Source organism: Hippocampus bargibanti, linkage group LG04 (genome assembly GCF_051943395.1).
Source record: "Hippocampus bargibanti isolate YZ-2025 linkage group LG04, ASM5194339v1, whole genome shotgun sequence".
Classification (NCBI taxonomy): Eukaryota; Metazoa; Chordata; class Actinopteri; order Syngnathiformes; family Syngnathidae; genus Hippocampus; species Hippocampus bargibanti.
The window spans coordinates 4029141-4041022 of NC_142737.1; the positions used below are offsets into that span (position 1 = coordinate 4029141).

The 11882-nt window shown below is 40.5% G+C and overlaps 1 protein-coding gene across 2 annotated transcripts; it reads right to left on the reverse strand.

Annotated features, from left to right (window-relative positions):
* Window positions 1-281: 281 nt before the first annotated feature.
* On the reverse strand, window positions 282-11862 carry LOC148898760 (dynamin-1-like protein). Of its 2 annotated transcripts, XM_088993621.1 has the most exons (18): window positions 11683-11862; window positions 11166-11305; window positions 10867-11008; window positions 10611-10649; window positions 9945-9991; window positions 9803-9874; window positions 8278-8364; window positions 8048-8210; window positions 7214-7334; window positions 6806-7144; window positions 5467-5587; window positions 5221-5376; window positions 4021-4110; window positions 3857-3955; window positions 3673-3789; window positions 1234-1343; window positions 989-1148; window positions 282-891 (listed from the first exon to the last, which is right to left on the reverse strand). In XM_088993621.1, the coding sequence occupies exons 2-18, from the start codon at window positions 11265-11267 to the stop codon at window positions 835-837; spliced, it is 2022 nt and encodes a 673-aa protein (XP_088849747.1). In that variant the 5' UTR covers window positions 11268-11305; window positions 11683-11862; the 3' UTR covers window positions 282-834. The 2 variants fall into 2 exon arrangements, with proteins under 2 accessions (XP_088849747.1, XP_088849748.1); XM_088993622.1 differs by lacking the exon at window positions 10611-10649.
* Between the last annotated feature and the right edge of the window lie 20 nt (window positions 11863-11882).

Genomic DNA, 11882 nt, shown 5'->3' on the forward strand with positions numbered 1-11882 from the left:
TGAGCCTTTCACGATGAGATTTACACTGCGGCTGCTCAAAGTGAACATTGTAATAAAACAGTTGGATTCCTTCTCTGGCATATAACAACCACAAAAAGCTTGACCGGTAAACACGTACCTACTATGCTAACCTTTAGTTTTTGGGGGGATCGTGTCTCATACAAAATTAAATCCCTGTCAGTAAAAGCATGATTCTCAGTTTTTTTTAAATTGCACCTATGACAGTTGTGAAACAGAAATATGTACCAAGTAAGATATACAAAATAAATAGGGTTCTTCAATTGAAGAAGGAAAAATAATAGATATGCAAGAAGAACAGCAGATGAAAATCAACAAGGGTCTTGCCCAGTTGTGGGAATTGCAACTACTCTATTTGAACTTGGAGAAGTAATAAAATGGGTCACTGACATCCCCATCTAAAAATAAAAATCTAAGTACTAAATCAATCAACAGGTTATTTGACTCCTTGCGGTCAGCAAATTGTGACCCTGAAATTCAAGCTAAAACGAGTGCAATTCACAATCACCTTTTTGGACTTACAAAACATAAATATTACAAATGTGACATACATAGCTGACACGCAGACACACATTTTGAATGACAGAAATGACACAAAGGTATTTGGGAATTTGTTCACATTGCCAGTGAAGTGGCAAAATATTTTTAGGCCTGAGTCAGGAGCCCTGTTGGTTCGGTTTTTGGGCAATGGTGGATTGAAATATGCTTTTAAACAACATTCATTGGTCCAGGAGAAATCTCTCTCTCTCACACAAACAAACACACATACAATATATACACACAGTAGACAGATTAAGTGAGGAGTGTGTGCTTTAGCTACCACAGGTGTGTCTCTCTGATCTCAGAGATGATGTGATTGGCCTTCTTAAGGGCCTAAGAGAAAGATGGGAGAGTTCAATAAATGCCTTTTGCACCCTCACTTCCCAAACAAAAGAAATTAAAAAAAACAACATAAATGTGTTACATTTACCTGCAGCATTTGAGCAACGTCCGTCCTCTGCTGCGCTGTGTCCTGCGACTCAATGAGAAGGTCTTGGAGGAGCGTCTGCTTGTAAAGCTGACCCACCAGCTCGCTTTGCAGATGCTCCTTGACGTAATTCACCAGAAAGTGCATGACGGCCTTGGGCACGCTGCGCATGTAGACGCACTAACTTATGATGGTATTATGGCGGATAACCCGGAGGGAAGTGGAATACTAGCCGGAGGAGGTCTGACCTGTCCTGGATGGTCTTGCGGACAATGAGGAAGTAAGACTTGATGAGGCGCTGGATGACCTCGCAGTCCCTTTGCTCCTTGGAACTCAGTTTGCGGGACACGGGCACTGCCTAGTTGAGAAAATACAGTAAGTCAAAAAAACATATTAAGCCACCCGGCCACTAGATGGCGGCAGACAACTACTATAAATGTGATTGCAGTTAATAATAATAATAAATTTAATTTCGAAGCGCCTTTCAAAACTAAGAATAATAATAATCAATTTCATTGATAAATACCTTTCAAAACTCTCAAGGTCACTTTACAGTCACAGGATCAGTTTTTCTTTGGGTGAGCAGCGGCAGCCACACGCCCCAGCATTCCCTCAACCCCGAAGTAACTCAAATAGATAGAAAGCCAGCTAGCTAGCTAGCTAGCGGATAGCAAATAAATAGTTACTAGATCGCCAGATAGCCAACAGTTGGCCAGCTTGACAGTTTACAGTCAATCAGCTAGACAGCTAATAGCTAGCTAGCTAATGGATAGCTAATAAATAGCTAATAGATAGCCAACAGCTAGGCAGCTTACATAATAATAATAAATAATAATACATTTAATTTCTAACTGTTTCACTGCCAGACGATGTGCAAAAATATGTCCACTCCAGTGCCAGGGTTTTTGTCATTTTCAATCGAATTGCAGGACCCACAGAATATTGAGTTTTTGGACTACATAAATATTCAATTCATTGTAAGAAACCATAGACTCTCTTCTTTCATCAGAAAAAAAAGAGTTAATTCCTAAATTGTATGGGTTTGGAGTTATCTGAGCTTGAAATGGCGGCGGCTGTACAAAATACAATACAACACATACATTTTGATTTATAAGGCTGAAGCTGTAACAAAGCGCTAATATGGATAAAAAGCAAATACTGCACCCTCGTGGTAGAGAAAAACATGGCCAGAGGTCTGTCTGATCAGCACTTTATCAGTACCCCCCCACAAGAAAAAAAAACTAATTTGGGAATGGCGCTCCACGTCACATTTTTCAATTCCCGAATAAATTCGGGAATGGAAGCGAATTAGTTAACTGTTAGATTAGATGAAATTCAATTTTATTAATCTTTATTAGTTTCACAGTGGAGAACTTCACAATTCACAGCGGCAAAGTTATGGAAGGGAGAGAAAAAAATTTCAAGCTTGCATTGTCCATGTTTTAGTTTTTTGATTTCGAAAACAGGAAGCGAATCGGCTTGGGCAGAAGGAGCTCAACGAACAAATTTATCAATCAGTCAACCCAAAACACCTCACTTGGGGTGAGGTACAAAACCAGTTTGGACAGATACAGAGACCGAGGCATAGATTGTATTAGCTACCCTCAACCAGCAGAGGGCGTCGTTACTTGAAGCTCACAAACTAGCAGCCTAAAGAGAAAGGTACAGTGATACCTCACCTAACAAACTGAATTGGTTCCCAGAAAGTGTGGAAGGCAAAAAGTTCATCTTCCAAATATTTATTTCCCATAAGAAACCAATAAAAATGAGATTAATCCGTTTCCAGGTCCCCATAAAACATAATTTTCTACTAAATAAGCCTTAAAACTACACAAAATAGACATTATTTTATGTAGAATAAAAGAGCTATTGTATTGTAATTAAAAAAATAAACTGTACTGTATAATAGTCGTTTTATTTACCTTTGTGATGGTTTTGATGTACTGTAGTTGCCTGTGGATGATATCAGAGTGAAGTTGCAGTGCTTTCTCGGCAATAATACCCTCACTCACAATGTCCCCTGCTTGCTGCTTTTCATTAATCCAAATCAACAGTGCTTGCTGCTTTTCATTAATCCAAATCAACAGAAGTTTTTCAACCTCTTCTATTGCCTGAGACCGTTGCTTAGATAACAAAGAAACACCCTTAGCAATGGTCGACTTAGCGTACTGGTACTGGGACGCTAAGTCACATAAACGCACACCTCATTCCTGTTTTTTGATGATCTCCTTCTTCTGCTCGACCGTAATATTGTTATGTGTCCTCTTCGGCTGAACACTAGCCTGTGGTGGGCTCTTTTTCGGTCACATAATAGCAAAAGTACTTCACTCGATAGCAAACCATGTCTGCACTCAAAGGGGATGTGGAAAACTAGGCGCTGTTCGACCGTGTGGTTTAGTGTTCATCCGCCAAAAACTAGTCCGCCAGCCACTGTGACGCTGTGTGGTTTGGTTCGTCCGTCGAAAACTAGTTTGTATGCCAAGATTATATTCTTGCGAATTTAATGTTCGTAAGGTGAAAATTTCGTGAGCTGACGCGTTCGTAAACTGAGGTAACTGTTATTGTTGTTTGAAGGCATCGTTGCAAACGTAACCTTCAAAGGAGGCGATAACAACAGGACGCATACGTCCAATTCATCAAAAAAGGGGTAAGGGTGACCGCTCCGTCAAATGTTCGCCATCACTCACCGTGTCAAGAAGGTTAATGGGTTGCCCTTTGATGGGGCTGCCGAAGCCCGCCGCGGGGGCTTTCTCCTCCGCCACCTTGTCATTCTTCCAGCGCTTGCTTCCATCCGGTCCGTCTGCCTGATGGTCACAGGAAGTCCATCAAGCGGAATTGGCTTACACATTAGGAGGTGCCACCATCAACTACCTGCTGACTGTTGACTGATGCAGAGACCTGCGCCGCATCCGTGAAGTCCGGATGCTTCGTGTTGATGTAGGCAAGCTCGATTGCTACTAAATTATGCACCTGGAAATACAGCGGAAGCCATTTTCAAAAGCCGTGTGTTAATTTTTAATAATATGGAGGATTACCATTTCATTGGCGATTGGCAGACGCTTTCTCAGTAGGCCGGTCACGACTTCTACAATGGAATCGTGAAGTTTGGGGAATCTCAGAAGTTCCTGGATAAAATGAGAAACAAACTAAATTGCCATATGACGGATTGTGTTGACGACTGTTGCGAGAGCTTGACATGGTTTTATCAGTAATAATTCGACAATTTGTGATTTTTAGATCAATTCAAGAGCGCTTTTTCATCATTAACTTGTTCACTACCAGACGTGCAAAAGTGCCAGGGTTTTTGTCATTGTCACTCAAATTGGAGAACCCACAGAATATTGAGTTTTAGGACTACATAAACATTCAATTCAGTGTGAAAAACCTGAGACCCTCTTCTTTCATCAGAAAAAAAAGAGTTAATTCCTAAGTTATATGGGTCTGGACTTATCTGAGCTTGAAATGAGGGCGACTGTCCAAAATACAATGCAATATGCACATATTGGTTTAGATAGCGCTTTAACAACAGCTGAAGCTGGAACAAAGTGCTAACATGGGAAAAAAGGGAGAAAAAATGTTATATGAGTCTGGAGTTATCTGAGCTTGAAATGGGGGCGGCTGTACAGAAGAACTGAAGTAACTGAAGGATTGCTTATACAGTAAAGTCTCGTTATATCGATATCGGATATATCGATAGTCCCGGTTATATCGATACTTTTTCTATGCACGCACGGAGAAAATTACATGCAAACAAGGTCGGATATATCGATAGTCCCGGTTATATCGATATTTTTTCGGACTCCCTTGAATATCGATATAACGAGACTTTACTGTATTATATTACTATATACATATACATATATACTGTATATACTGTATATACATACACACATATATAGTATGTATATATATATATAGACATATATATATATATATATATATATATATATATATATATATATATATATATATATATATATATATATATATATATATATATATATATATATATACACATATATATATATACACATATATATATATATACACAATATACATATACAAATATATACAAATAGACATATACAATATATATATATATATATATATATATATATATATATATATATATATATATATATATATACATACATATACATGCATACATACATATACATATACATGCATACATACATATATATACTATATTATATTATATAACTATATTATAGTACCTGCGTGCTAAAGGATGAGCAGTGCTGGATGATCCTCTGCAGCTCTTCGTGAACCAGCTCCACGCAACGAAGGCTGGGTTCCTCCAGACGTTTGATTTGACGCTTTACCAACAACTCAAAGGACACCTCTGGGACAAAAAGTGCAGGACGTGGACCCTGTCGAGCAACCACACAGGTACTTTATGTGTAACTACCATGTTTTTTTACATGACTGTGAACACATCATAGAAGGAAACGGGAACGTACGGTAGCATTGCGGATGGCAGTGAGGATATCGAGTTCCGTCAATCCTCCGAGAGGGTCGATGGACTGCAGAGTGCGGCCAAAGGTTTCGTGGAAAATGTAACAGATGCGAGCTCCGCCGCAGCTGCAAGGAAAATTACAAATATTATGATCACTTGAAGGATTTATTTGGTACAACTTGTATTAGGGATGTTGTTATTTTAAATCCAGTTTTAGGAGTGCTAGTGGTTGACTATTGGGACACTGACCGGGAATCGAACCTGCGTACGAGTTGCTCATACATTTATATTGTATTCATTTCGTCTGTGTAAGCTCTCAGTCGTACAGGAGTAGTCCATCGATGAGAAGGTTTCTTCAGCTGTCATCTGTACTTCTTTGAAGGTGTCGGACATTTCGCTTCTTATCAAAAAAAAAGCTAGCAACCACTCATTTGATGACAATGAGGTTAAAATCTTAGCGAAATAAAATAGATGGTTTGAAAGGGGAATAAAGGGAAGCTATTTTCGTAAAACAGCAAACCCCTTCACTAAATCGTCATGGTGGGGTGAGGTTCAATTTGGATCGTTCCTACAACCAACTTCTTAGGCAACATATGCTTAGTTATGCTGATGAGGTCATACCAGAGCAAATGGGGCAATCAGGCCAGTCGCAGAGCCCCTACTCAGGCAGGACAATAGAAGTAATCAGTCAGGACAAGAGAAGCAATCAGTGTAGCCGCAGGGAGTAGTCCGCTGCTCCCCCCAACCTGAGAGCAGGGACCAATCATAGCAGAGTCTGGCACCGCCACGTCTGGACAGTAGGGATATATATATTTGGGCCAAAACTACCAGCAAAAAAATTTGAGTTCGCTGACGAAGCCTCTTGGATGAGAAATAAAACGTCCGACACCTTCAAAGAAGTACAGATGACGGCTGAAGAAACCTTCTTCTCATCGATTGTATTCATTTTGAAGTACAGTAAAGTCTCGTTATATCGATATCGGATATATCGATAGTCCCGGTTATATCGATACTATTTCTATGCACGCACTGAGAAAATTACATGCAAACAGGGTCGGATATATCGATAGTCCCGGTTATATCGATATTTTTTCGGACTCCCTTGAATATCGATATAACGAGACTTTACTGTATTATGCTTTAATTCACATTTATATTGTATTCATTTACACACATTTAATCAAGCTTTAATTCATTCACTGCCAGACATGACAACCAGAGTGAATTGAAACTACGTCATCCTGGTCATCTCATCTGAATACTCGTATGACGTCTGAGAATTGAAACCTAACTAATTCATGACTTTTTAAAAATACCCAAATCACTTAAGTTGTCATACTCACAGCTCAGAGGTTTGAATATAGCGAGCCGTTCCCTCGATCGTGTTGCAGTAATCGCTTGCGAACTTGGTGACAATCTGCAGCAAGGTGGCGCTGTGGTCTTCCACCGGCTGACCGTAGCTGTTGAGACGTGACTGATATTGGGCGCTGAGCACCGTCACGCGGGTCTTGAGGTCCGGCAGGCAGTCTCGGATGTGGTGCATGAGAAGTCTGCTGAGCGTTTTGGCTAGGTAGCGAGAGCCGGCGCGGGATGCTAACGACGGGTAGTGACGTTGAAGGAAGGCCTGTTCGTCTTTCATGCTGTCGCCCAGGCTTTTTTGCGTGTTGATGTCATGCTGGCTCCTGGAAGAGTCAAATCATGAATTCAGGGACGTTCGTGAGGTATCGGGCTAAAAATCAGTTTTTGCGGACCTGTTAACGACCCCAATGATACCGAGTCTGACTGGGATGACTCGACCGAGAAGTACCTCAAGGGCGTCCGTTCCCGCGTCCATCAAATCCAGCTTGCTGACAACAAGCAGAGTCCGTCGACCTGATGGACGAAAAAACTACAACTCATGAAAGCGTTTTATTGGCGCTAATAATAATAATAATTGACGACAGTGTGGTTAGAATCTTAGAGAAAGAAAATAAATGGTTTGAAAGGGGAGTAAAAGAAGCTATTTTTATAAAACAGCAAAATCCTTCACTGAAATCGCCGTGGTGGTGTGAGGTTTAATTTGGATTGTGCTTACAACACAATTCTTAGATCGTTACCACATAGGCTTAGTCCTTTCAAATTGCTACAGTGGACTGCAAATTTCCCCATTGTGGGACGAATAAATGTTTTCTGATTCTGATACTAATGAGGTGATACCAGGGCGAATGGGGCAATCAGGGCCAGTCAGAGACCATAATCAGTCAGAACAAAATAAGTAATCAGTATAGCCTCAGGGAATAGTCCACTGCTCCCCCCAACCTTAGAGCAGGGACCTATCAAAGCAGAGGTCTGGCACCGCCACCTCTGGACATAAGGGCCAGAGCTACCAGCACATTTTTGTTCGCTGACGAAGCTCCTCGGATGAGAAGTGAAACGTCCAACAAACAAGTCCTGAAAACAAGTACAGATTTCCTTTTCACCGATGGATCACTCCTGTACGACTGAGAGCTTACACAGACGTGATCAGCGGCTGTCATCAACCTAAAAAAAAAGTGCCGAGTGTCCTACTTTGCAGGACGTTACGTAACACAAAACCAATCTCTCACCATCTGGATCAACCTCACGAGCCAATTTCAGAGCGTCCGAAGTGGCCAAGTCAGAGTTGGCGGCGGACACCGAGAGGATGAGGGAGTTGGGATTGGAGATGAAGGACAAGATCATCTCCTGGACTTGGGATTCGATGTCCTCGGGCTGGTCCCCAACAGGGACCTGCGGGTTGCGAGCAGCTCGAGTTCATCAAGCGAGCTTCGGTTAATGGACGCGAATGCGATTTTACCTTTGTGATGCCGGGTAAGTCAACAAGGGTCAGATTGAGGACTTTTGGGGAGTAAATCTTCAAATGGATGGGCTCAGGAGCGATTCCCTGGTGGGCAGGGAGAAAAATAACAATCAAGCACAATGCGCTATGCCAGTGTGGTTTTTGTCCGGGTAACTCTGCTTCCTCCCTCATTCCAAAAACATAGATGGCGAGTTAATGAACCACTCAAAATTGTCTTTCGCCATGAATGCAGTGATGCAACAGGGAAATTAAAAAAGGGGCCAGTTGGCCCCCTTGTGTCTAAAAAGGGGGTCAAATTCTAAAAGGGGTCGGGCCCGATTTAATTAGATTGCTGAAGTATACTAAACTGATTGAAATAAACCACAATGCAGTAATTGGAGCATGATACGTATTTCGTATCACATGAAAAGCCATTATTTGAGTAAAATCTATTTTTTATCATATACAGTGATACCTCAGCTTACGAACCCAGAAAGTGTGTGTAAGGCGAAAAGTGTGTCTTCCAAACATTAATTTCCCATAGGAAACCATTAAAATGAGAATAATCAGTTTCCAGGTCCCCCTAACACATAATTTTCTACTAAATAAGCCTTAAAACTACACAAAAAAGACCTTATTTTATGTATAATAAATGTGCTATTGTATTGTAATTAAAGAAATAAACGTTAGTGTATAATAAAGTTGTTTTATTTACCTTTGTGATACCTTTGATGTAATTGTTGCTTGATGATATCCGAGTGCAGTTGCCGTGCTTTCTCGGCGACCTTATTTTATGTAGAATAAAAGTGCTATTGTATTGTAATTAAAAAAATAAACTGTACTGTATAATAGTCGTTTTATTTACCTTTGTGATGGTTTTGATGTACTGTAGTTGCCTATGGATGATATCAGAGTGAAGTTGCAGTGCTTTCTCGGCAATAATACCCTCACTCACACTGTCCCCTGCTAGCTGCTTTTCATTAATCCAAATCAACAGAAGTTTTTCAACATCTTCTATTGCCTGAGACTGTTGCTTAGACAACACAGAAACACCCTTAGCCACACGTAGCAATGGTCGACTTGGCATACTGGTACTGGGACAGCTAAGTCACACAAACGCACACCCCGTTCGTGTTTTTCAATTATCTCCTACTTCTGCTGGACCGTAATTTTGTTTTGTGTCCTCTTCGGCTTAACACTAGCCTGTGGTGGGGTTTTTTTCGGTCCCAAAAAAAGCAACAAAAGTACTCCACTTCATAACAAACCACGTTTGCACTCAGAGAAAGGGTGCGTGTGTGGCGCTCCGTCTGTTTCCTAGTTTATATGCCAAGATTTTATTCTTGCAAATTTAATGTTTGTAAGGTGAAAAGTTCGCTGTATCTAGAATTTTAATTGAAGTCAAAGAATTTATTCATCTATAAAATAAACAAATATTTTCAATTTTCTTTAGTTACTGCACAATCAATCCAGTGCTATTTTGATATTCGATTTGATATTCCATTTAAAACATATATCACATCACGACAGCACTTTTTTCCCCTACCTTGTTGTTGCCTGAAGAACGTTCGGTCTCCGCATCGATTTCCTGGCGAATTTCTCCAAAATCAGTGAACACCTTTGAGAAGAAAACACAATGAGGAAAAACTCAAATTTCCAGGATGGAGATTAGCAAAATGGCAGCAAACCTGATTTTTGCAGTGCAGGAAGGTGCCCCATTCTTCAGCTTTGACACCTTATGAGAAAAATGTAATCGAATCGTTTAAAGTCAAGAAAAAAAAGGTGTGGTCACTAAACCCGAATAACCAAATGAGATTCAAAATAAAAGCTACTGAAAAAGTATACTACAAAAATGTTATAATGCCACTCTGTAGGAGTGTGTAAAAGTGATTGACAACTTTGTCAGCAGAGTACAGGTTTGTTTGCAACAAAATGGTGGACATTTGGAACGCATCTTGGGAAAGCCATAAATTGACTAAAAATTGACAGAAATTACTGAAACTCGGATGAACAGTCTTCCATAAACTGAATAATATGTGGTTGTAATTTGAAATAAGTAGCTGTTTAATCAAAGCCACAATTGAAATTTTCATGGGTATGCGTTTTTTTTTGGGTTACCCTATAGTTCAGATTAAGTCCCATTTCATTTGTATATCTACAAAAATAATTGTGATCAATTCTTTTGCTATATCTGTCTTCAAATGAATTGAGATGGTAAATGCTGGGTTTTGGTTCGAATCATCAAAATGAGAGGGGGTTAATCCAGGATATTTTAAAGAATTGAGATGCACCCGCTTAATGCGACAAAGAGAGAAGCAAGGGAAGAATATAAATACAAAGAAATTTGAAGAGACCTGGGTAGTTGTTTTGTGTAGTTTGTTTAACCCCATTTCCTGGAAAGCATTATAAAAACGGGGGGGAAAGTGTGTTAGTACAGAAAAATTAAAGCCTTGAAAGGAATGCAAAACAGTGAGAAATTACAAAGTGACACGATAAAAAAAAACTACTAACAGCAGGGGGAAAACTCTAAAACAGGATGAGTATCATGAATTGTTTGTCAAGTGTAAATCTGAACATTCTCTCAATTCATAGGATGACTACACGACAGACCATTTTCAGTTTTCAGCCGCTCCTGCAGAGGCGCAACGTTGACAAGCTGCAACACCAGCGGTCGTCTAGTGACGATCCCTGAGCCTCGGGGAAGGAAATCACGTCCAACCAGACTCTCCAGCACCGAGCTCTTCCCGCTACTCTGTTTGGAGACAAGTCACCAAACCAAAATTGTTATATTAATATTTGAATATGGAACCAACGTTCCAGATTTTGAGTACTGTATTTCTATCATTTCCTCATCTTTATTTTCTAAGGAAGTTTAGCAAAAAATAAACATGAAAAGGGAAGCATCTCACCTGAGATCCGACCACGACGATTTGAGGCAGATGAATGATCTCTGTGCCCACTGTGAGGAAAACCTCTTGCAAACGATTGATGGTAGGAATCAAAGTCTCCATCCTGCCTCCAAGAGTAGAGTGGACTCACTGAGTTGAAGCTGGAGACGAAAAAAAAAACACAAAAAAGGCAAACTCGTGAGCACGCTGACAAAAATCAGTGCAAGAAGGAAGCGTTTCATGAAGCTATAATAAGGAGGAGTGGTGCTGATGACAGGGCTCGCCAGCCCTGCATTACATCCTTCGATATTTAACACCACTATATGTGTATATTTTCACGACAGTATTGACGGACTGTGTTACAAATACGTACACTACGTAGCGTCAATGACACCGCAATTACACGATAAATGGCGTCAAAATAAGACCGACAGGCGACCATATTAACATCAGCTAACGTTAGCTAGCTACGGAAGTGATAGGTTGTACTAGTATTGCGGCTAACCCTGGTCACAAGAGGAGCTAGTATGTCACCTACCGCCGTACAACGTCAATATCCCGTCTCATCCGACGTGTCGATATGTCATAATTCGTCGAAATAACACACATAGGTTAAATATGTTCGTTTTTCGGTTCCAAAACGACATCCGAGCAGAGATTAGGTCGACCAGCCATTGGCTGTAACCGCGGTAGTTTTCGACCATCTGATTGGTTGTTTAGAAAAGAAGCACATGTGTG

Coding starts and splice junctions, on each gene's coding strand:
- LOC148898760 (XM_088993621.1), bottom strand. CDS start 11,267: ATGGAGACTTTGATTCCTACCATCAATCGTTTGCAAGAGGTTTTCCTC. Junction 1,344..3,672: donor CCATTAACCTTCTTGACACG/GTGAGTGATGGC, acceptor TTTCTCAACTAG/GCAGTGCCCGTGTCCCGCAA. Junction 1,149..1,233: donor CGCAAGACCATCCAGGACAG/GTCAGACCTCCT, acceptor CTACATGCGCAG/CGTGCCCAAGGCCGTCATGC.